The sequence below is a fragment of the Fulmarus glacialis genome, unplaced genomic scaffold (genome assembly GCF_000690835.1).
Source record: "Fulmarus glacialis isolate BGI_N327 unplaced genomic scaffold, ASM69083v1 scaffold20748, whole genome shotgun sequence".
Lineage (NCBI taxonomy): Eukaryota > Metazoa > Chordata > Aves > Procellariiformes > Procellariidae > Fulmarus > Fulmarus glacialis.
This window is the reverse complement of record NW_009226609.1, coordinates 1-8519: the sequence shown is the minus strand read 5'-3', so window position 1 is coordinate 8519 and position 8519 is coordinate 1. Positions and strand designations below refer to the sequence as shown.

Sequence of the window (8519 nt, the reverse complement as noted above, 5' to 3'; positions counted from 1 at the left end):
TTTTTTTTTTTTTTTTTTTAATTTTGCTATGCTTACACCAGTTTCCCCAACCCCTCTTCTTTCTATCACCACGCCATGAGAGTGCTGCTCCAGCTTTCCAAGACTGGAACAGAAAATGGTTGCCCAGCCTAGCCTACGGAAGTCTCTGGCTCTGATGGCTAACACATATTCCCAGGGGATAACTGGTATGACCTACCTGTGAATTGGATGTGGTTTACACACAGCACAGACGCTCTCATCCCTGGCCACGTCCAGCACGAAATCAGGAAACCAGACTGCAGTTTTACAAGCTGGATAGCCCGTGCAGCTGAGATAAAACCTGTCGTGGGACAAAGGCACCGGATGAGGAAGAGGCAAAGTCAGGACAGTCAGTGATCTGTTCTCCCGTCTTCTCAGCTGTCAGAAATTGTCAAAACAACAAATTTTAAGGGCAAATACGTACTTGAGAGAGAGGTTCAGCTGAGTCCACACAGCTTTACGTAGCTGGTGGAGTTAGCTAGCTGCAGCCCAAGTCTTCACGCTTGCTGCAGAGGGGAGATAAACGAACAATGCCTAGAAAAACACAAACCAACACAGAAGGCTACTTTTTACAACAGGGAAGATCACCAACCTGCCATTCTTCTTGGTCTTCAGGACCATGTCGTTGTTGCACTGTGGACACTTCCGAACGGAAACAGGCATTGCTGGGTAGACCTCCTCTTGTTCTGCAATTTCTGTGGCTTCTCCAAAATACTGAGCCAGGGCCTCATCCAACCTATAAAGAAACAAGCAAACCATCCTGTGTGTCTCCTCTGCACAGAGCAATCAGGCACTGCAGTGAATTAGCGCTTGCTGCCCTCCACACAGCCCCTGAGCTTCTCCACATTGATTCAGCACCACACCTTTCGAACCGGCTAGGTGTGGGTACAACATGAAAGAGGTCAGTGCGTGTTGCCATCTCCTTCACCCAGCTCTGAATTTAACCTTAAGGGTTTAAACCAAGATGAGCAGTTAGTTGGCACCAACTCGTGACAGTGTGCCAGGCTGCAAGTCATCCCTTCCCATGCAAATGCCTACGCACACTGGGCAGAGCTCCAGGGAAAAGGTGTGACAGGATCCCACTCCAGGCTGAGGCCCAGATGAGAAGCCAGCACCTCCCAGAACAGCAAAGCAAACAGAAGATGGCAAAGATGGGACTCACTTGTTGGCTCTGGCCACAGCTTCAATGAAGACTTGCTTATACTTTTGGACCTGCTGCTGCAACACTGCAGATTTGTCTTTCTTCCCCTCACAGATCAGTTTCAGATCAGCCTCCAGCTCAGCTCGAAGGTCAGGCTTGGACATCTCGTAGCCCATGGAATCATAGCCTGAGGAACATACTGCATGGTAAGCAAAAGGAAGGAGCAAGTAAGGAACCTGCCATCTTCCTAACGGGCACTGCCCTTACCTTCAACCAGCCCCATGCCCAGGTGGCCTGGGAGGAACCGCTGATCCGCTGTAAGGCCCACGTACATCCGCGTCTTAATTGTCTCAATATGCTCGGCATGGGTGGCATCAGTCCCTGAAAGCAGACAGGTTGTTAGCTGAATTAGGTGCCAAGAAGTGATTTCCCCTGTGCCTAGTGCAGAGTGCAAGGTGCTAAAGAGACAAGAAGACAACTTATGGTCAGGAGCAGCACTGCCCTCATGTCTCACTGGCACTGAGGCCAACAAGGTGCTGGCAGGCACACCCTGGACCCTAAATTGCACATCTCCCTAGGTATTGGAGGCACTCTGCAGACTCCCTAGGATCTCTGGACTTTGCCCGCAGGTCTCTACTAGCCCTTTGTTCTGTACATTTAAGTGATTTCTTATCTGAAGTGACATTTGGAGAATTCCCTACTCTGAGGGTGGGACAGAACTGGTGTTAGAGAAGCTGAGAAGAAGCTTATGAACAAAGCTCTCCCAAGAGCAAGAGGCCACACTGCCAATACTGACCAATGCCATGTTTCTCCATGAGAGCAATGAGATCCGCTTCTGTGAGGAGCAATGGAGGGCTGGTTTCCCCTTCCACCATCTCCACTGTAGTGGGTTGAAAGCGAGACCCTTTCTGATACAGTGGGATAACCTGAAGGGAAGGAGAATCTCTTTGAAACTGTCTTCTGGTCCATTCACTGAAGACAAAATGTTACACTAACAGCAGGCCAGTGCAGTGACAGAACAGCACCCTGTTCTGGAGGAGATCCAGTCTCAGGGTCCTCAGGATTAAGCCAGTAATGAGCTGCCAGAGACACCATGGAATAGCAATTGCAGCTCCTCTTGGTGAGTAAAGTCAACCCCCACAGCCCTGTATGGTCTCTGCTGTGGTGTCAGAAGGGGAAGAATCTATCCAAAGCTGGCACAATAAAGCTGCACAGGTTTTCAGCAGAGATGGCTCTGAGTGAGACAGCCAGTGGGCCAGGAATTGTCAAAGGACGTTCTGTAGAGGGGTCTGAAGTTGGCAGTGAAGTGCGATGTTAAATTCCAGGTATATTAGCCTCTCCCATCTACGTTATTCAAGGGTATTACCTTATCACTCCACTTCTCATAAGGATAGACTTCCAGATAATTTCGGGCCAGGATCATTAGTCCTTGAGCAACGAATCGCTCATTAGCTATGTCAATCTCCACAGTTGTTTCCTGTCCCTTCGCATCTTGAGAGCAGCAAGCCAAAAAATGGCGCACGATGAATTCGTATAGTCTCTGCTCATTGCCCTAATATCAAACAGTGAAAGAGGGTCAGTCTCCTCCGGTGTTAATAAGGTGTCAAGAAATTTTAGTGAGATCTCAGGTGAGGAGACTGTGCTAATGACCATATTATTAAACCTTCTATCTTTATTTATCAAGCAATACAAACCATTCAGTTATGTCTGCCTTTGTTAAACTCACCTGCAGGTTAGCAGTGTATTTTGTGGGGTGAATGGGAGGGTGAGCCTGATCTGATTTGGTTCCACTCCGAGGGGTTGGCCCACCCTGATCCAAAATCCTCTGTGCAAACGCTCCCCAGCTTGGGTCCTGTGTTTGCTGTTGTACTAAGGCAGAGAGGTTCAGCTCCTTGGGGAAAACGTTGGTCTCAGTTCGGGGGTAGCTAATGAACCTTAAGAAGAAAGACAGAAAAGCACTTTCAGAGGTGCTCCAAGATGCTTCCCATTTTGGATTAAAGGCCATTTATTTTTGAAAGAATTAAGTTTACCAAGCCAAGTCTTGCTTTCTTACCCTTGAGTATAGAGTTTTTCTGCTATTCTCATGGTTTCCTTTGCATTTATTTTCAGTTTGCGGGAAGCCAACTTCTCAAGTTCCTGTGTTGGGAGGAGCCAGAGAAAAAATGTGTTTGTGCATAATTCAGAGCGGTGAGTAAAATATCTGTTCAAAGCTTCTTTCAGATAAGCCCTTTCAGCATAGTTCAAACGTACCACAGTCTCCAGGGGCAGGGGCCTCCATTTGCTCTTTGGCTTGCTCCCAACTTCAACAATAGTTGCTACCGGATCCTAAACACAGAGTAAGCAAAATGCAAAATCTCCTTTAAGAGTTTACACAAACTGTTGTTTAAACGTCTCGAGTGAGATGAATGCAGGAAATGTTTGGCTGATACTGGATTATACAACTATTTACAAGCTTTCCTACCTCCATACACATCTGGTAAAGGACCAGGCACGCTGTGTGATTAAAGAGCCGGTTCCTCTTCCAGTTGAAGACCACACTGCCATCTTCATGATCGTGTGTCACTGTGTTGAACGACAGATCTGAGTGATATAGTAGTAATGTAATGGAAATACAGCAGAGGCAGTGGGGCCACACTATTGGGAAACCTTTCAGTTCTGCTTAGCGGTCATGGCAAAGGAAGAGGAAATCATCTCTGCAGCACTGTTTGTTTGCTGCCCTCATGTTTTTCCTTTCTAAACATGTCAAGCCCTTTAAGATGGGGCCCAGGACTCGCTTTCTCCAAGCATACCTTTTATTTTATAGAAGGCTTCAGGAACAAAGGCCTGGATGGCTTTAAAGCGTTCAACTACAAACCCCAGCGTTGGAAACTGGCAGCTACCATAGCTGATCAGCTGATCTGCTAAAATAGCAGGGAAGATCTTCCGGAGCCTCAGTGTCTGGAATCTGGTGAAGGCAGCACCTGAGAAAACAAAACGGACAGCAAAAATGAATAATACAACATTGGAGGATAATCACAACACTTCAGATGGTTCTTTTTAATACTCTAAGTATTAATTTTACTTTAATTTTAACACTGAAAGTTGCAGAAGCCTGTCACTGCTGCATGAGCTATAAACCTAATGTTTGCTTCAAAGAGCATGTTTCCAGTAAAACACGAGATGCGATTTAGTTGTATCTGATCTAAAAATCCGATTTACGACACTATAGAGGGCATTTCTGTCTTGAGTTGAAAATACAGTAACAGATGATTTCTAAACACCCCTTGCTGGGCTTTAACAATGTGTATTCAATGTGGTTAGCCATCCAACAGGCTCTTCCTCGCTTCTCGTCTATCTCGCTTGTAGAGCAGTCTAAGGGAGTTCAAGTATTTATAGACAATAAGCTATACACTGATAAAAGCTGTCCCCTGCCTACCTACCACACTCTTACTCGCTTCCCTTTAGTAGAGCAGCTCAGGCCTAGCAGCCTGCTCTCACCTCCAGCACGTGTTTACATACCTATCCTGAGGTCCAGCTCCTGCCTGACATCAACGGCATCACTCGTTTTTTGATCTGGTTGGGTGAGGTTCTCGCAGGCTGTTCTAACAGCATGAAGTGTAATCTCTGAAAAACGGGCTCGGAAAACCCGGAGGTTTGGCTTTACTGTCAGACACACACACAAAAAAAAAAAATCAAAGAGTTACTCAAACACCAACGGAAAGGAGCAACTAATGAACAGCTATCTTTGAAAAAGTATGCTATTCTATAGCTTTCCAATAGCTGAACATATTTCTGGTGTATCAGAGCCACAAATTTATCAGAACTACAGTCAACGTATTTAACCTGGACACAGTAAGAGTGAGAATACGCCTCTGTTACGAGATCTCTGAGCAGCAATACCTGTTAAATCAGCACTTTATTGGAACTCAGATTGATGCAGAACATGCTCTACGCACCAGCTTTGCAAACCTGAATTATTTCAAAGCCAATGTTCTCTCCTTCTCGATCACAGTCAGTCCAGATCACCAGAGCTTGGCACTGCTGGACTTCTCGTTCAAGGGTTTTCTGAGATGAGAAAACAACACAGAGTGAGGCATACCAGGCCACTTGCTTTGTCATTTAATTTTAGAATGACTCACTAACTGAACATGAAATGCAACGTGTATCCATAGAGATAGACTGTTGCAATAACATTTTGTCATTGTGTCTCTCATGAGACTAGGCAGCTTTCAGAAGAATCGAGTAATTTATTTACATCTAACTCTGTTAAAAAGCATAGCTTGGATCGGATTGTACCACAGTCTGTTTTCTGAAGGTGTCATTTTTTGTAAAATTGAGATGCAATTACCAATTCCACCTTGTTGGAAAAATCATCTCTGCTTTTAGCAAAGTAGTTGTTCCTTTACTGCACTAATTACACATGAGCAGGAGACTTTCAATGTCACAAATATAGTCCTAAGAAATGCAGGAGGAATTTGCTAAACTCTAGAACTTAGACGTTAAGGACAAAGGTACAATCCTCCTTCTGTCTGTAGAACTAACCTCTGAGCTCAGAGTTTCAGGGAAACTCTTAAACACAACTTACCTTGATAGCCACGTAATTTTCAGGGCAATACTTCTCGATTTCAGCATCAAAAAGAGCTAAAGGGTTGCAGCTATGCCTGGTAAACAGAGGATAAACAGTGTGCATAACAAAAACTAAACCATATGTTGTGAGACACTAACTGGTGCTGTCTTATGAGGAAGTGTTGTTCAAGTACTGGAATTAATAATATATTTTATTACGGGCCTCGCCTTAGACAACTTAGAGTTCACATGAAATGCTGAGTTACACTTAAAAGCAACAGAACCAAAAAGCAACCAGAGAAAACAGCAAATCTGGAAGGCAGCCCTGAACGAGCAACTTCTCTTATTTCAAGCACAGAGAACAAAGGGGAGGGAAGATCGAGAAAGCGCCTCACTTTCCAGGACAACTCCTAGCTGAACAAAGAACACAAAAACATCCATCAAGTTTTGGAATCAGTTTGATTCCTTGGGTCTGCCTTAATGTATTTTAACCAGTGTTATGACTTCAGGGTTTTTTAGCACCTTGAAGACAGTAATTTGAAACAATATTTTAGCTATTCTATATAAAATTTGGTACTCGTCACCCTACTCTGCATGCGGTGTCAGAGTCCCTCCCTGCTCCCTAGGCTTCGGACTCGCAGTGCCCCGCCCAGCTCAGGGTTGAAAGCAGAAGATGACAGCCCCCCTTCCTGTGAGGGGGCACCAAGTACTAACCATTTGCGAAACGGCATTTTAAAATCATGAGCCAGTAAGTGTCCTGACACAGATGTCATCACCATAGTAACATTCTGCAAGAGACAGAGCAAGGTAATTAGTGCCCATCGCTGGCTAAAAACCACCCACAGCCCCAAGATCTTGATGCAGTTCTCAATTTACACCATCAGTGACATCTCCCTCCTGCTAATACATCATAACAAGCTCTTCTCTCTACTGACAGCTAAATCTATGGCCTCATTTTTTGTAGGAAGCTCCCAATTCTAAATAGCAACATATTTTTGACTGATATAAAACCAGAAAATTGAAAGACTTAAAGCAACAAAACAGGTCAGTGGTTGAGCCAAGAAAAGAACATCTGACTTTTCCTCATCTTTGGACAAAGTGTCCCCATCACTGGATATGTGTTTCGTAACTTCTGACAAATGGCTTTTAATAATTAGTATTTTGCACTTCTCTAATTCAGCAGTAGAACGAAAGAAAACTTTACCTGGCCAAACATCTGGTAGTCGTATTCGTAGATCTTGTTGAACTTGGAAAACCCTTCTCGCTAGAAGGAAAAGGAAAGTGGCTGAGTTTCTGGCTCCTAACAGACACCAAACGTGTTCCACCTCGCTTTATACACGCTGTTATGGCAGAGACAGAGAAGCATGGGGCAAGTGAAAACCAGGTACCGTAGCTGACGGAAACTGCAGCAGAGTGAATGGAAATTGCCTGTATTATTTATGGAGACATTGAAATGGTGCTTTCCAACGTAAGAGTATTTTAAACCATGCCCGAAGGGGATGCCAGGGTTATCACCCCACCGATAGTGACGACAAACAGTGGGGAACAGATTTATTTAATGGCGCTGGCCAGTTATATTCCTGAGAAACAACTGTCCTGCTCTGAATGACAATTGGTGTGCCAGCTCCGGGTCTCCAAGAGTACCCTCCACCTAACTGAGACCTTGTGGAAGTTTCTAGATTGGGTATTTGCAGCTTGTTCTACAGAAGCAGGATGATATCTTCCTTGATTGGGACTGTCAGCGCTCAGGATCTCAACAAGACTTTTCATTCAAATATAATTCTGGTCTAGAAGCACCTTTAGTTCCTTAGCTTGGAAATATCAAGTAATTACGCAAACCGTTAAAGGTCACAAAACAAAGCAGCAGAGAGGAGAGATCTTTGAACTCCTCTTCTCCAAACCACAGACCATCTTTGCTTTATTATGTGAACTTCAGTAAACCCCTGACACTTGCTGACGCTGCAGAAGCGCTACTTTTTGACAGGGAAATGCATGCCAGCAGATGGTTTCAGTTCCTGAAGCCTTTCACATACACTGCAAAGCTAGGAACAACACAGGGAGCCCTCACCGCGGAGCTCAGTGCCTGGAGAAGGCAGTCGGGGCAGAGGGAGTGCAGCTGGGGAGCTAAATTCCAACAGGACTTAAGTCACAAGGAAAAGGGGTCCAAGACTCCCAAATACATTTGGGCAAGTGGTGTTTGTCCACAAAAGAAAGCCGTTCTTGTACCTTCGTGCGGTCAGAAGTGGCCAGAGACAAAACCAGTGGAAGATGTTGCACATGCTGATGTAAACTGCCCATGCCGAGCTCTGCAGAGCGGGCTGGGGCTACCACACAAAACACAGACTACACCCGAGACCGGGACTGTGCTGCCCTGGTGAGCTGACCCTCTCCAGCCAGCTACGCCAGACCTGTACGTGTGTCAGGAAGCGGTAAGGAGATGCGGTGTATTCCTACCCGTCGCATTCTGCTGTTGGAGAGCAGATCTGCAATCCCTCGGGCAGCATCATTCTTCTCAGCCACGCAGAGGACCTTCCGCATTCTCTGCAATGCCATATCCTCCGCAGCCCGGGAGAAGAGACGCCAGGGCTGCGGCAGCATCCTGACCCCGCAGCCGGCGAAGAGCCTCGCTTTAAAGTTCATTACAGGAGACGGTGACAGCTCCCGCGGGGCCAAGGCATGCTGCTGTGTCCTTGCCCTGTGGCCGGATCCTGCCGAGGATGGAGAGCGATCGCGGAATGTCCCCCGCACGGCCCCGGTCAGCCTTTAACTGGCCCCCGGGAGGGCCCAGGGCATCCTCTGCCCGGCTGCCCCGGCG

General features: G+C 46.1%; 1 protein-coding gene across 1 annotated transcript in view; it reads right to left on the bottom strand.

Annotated features, from left to right (window-relative positions):
• The window catches only part of TOP3A (topoisomerase (DNA) III alpha), an 11443-nt gene extending 3040 nt beyond the window's left edge, over positions 1 to 8403 (bottom strand). Inside the window, exons 1-17 of the mRNA XM_009582863.1 lie at positions 8159 to 8403; positions 6909 to 6968; positions 6419 to 6492; positions 5724 to 5799; positions 5095 to 5203; positions 4658 to 4801; positions 3949 to 4119; positions 3621 to 3721; positions 3410 to 3484; positions 3213 to 3295; positions 2886 to 3093; positions 2526 to 2711; positions 1956 to 2085; positions 1427 to 1540; positions 1181 to 1346; positions 611 to 754; positions 197 to 319 (exon numbers count right to left, since the gene is read on the bottom strand). Coding sequence (XP_009581158.1) covers positions 197 to 319; positions 611 to 754; positions 1181 to 1346; positions 1427 to 1540; positions 1956 to 2085; positions 2526 to 2711; positions 2886 to 3093; positions 3213 to 3295; positions 3410 to 3484; positions 3621 to 3721; positions 3949 to 4119; positions 4658 to 4801; positions 5095 to 5203; positions 5724 to 5799; positions 6419 to 6492; positions 6909 to 6968; positions 8159 to 8344 — 2150 coding nt within the window. The 5' untranslated portion in view covers positions 8345 to 8403. The remainder of the gene's footprint in view (positions 1 to 196; positions 320 to 610; positions 755 to 1180; positions 1347 to 1426; positions 1541 to 1955; positions 2086 to 2525; positions 2712 to 2885; positions 3094 to 3212; positions 3296 to 3409; positions 3485 to 3620; positions 3722 to 3948; positions 4120 to 4657; positions 4802 to 5094; positions 5204 to 5723; positions 5800 to 6418; positions 6493 to 6908; positions 6969 to 8158) is intronic.
• Between the last annotated feature and the right edge of the window lie 116 nt (positions 8404 to 8519).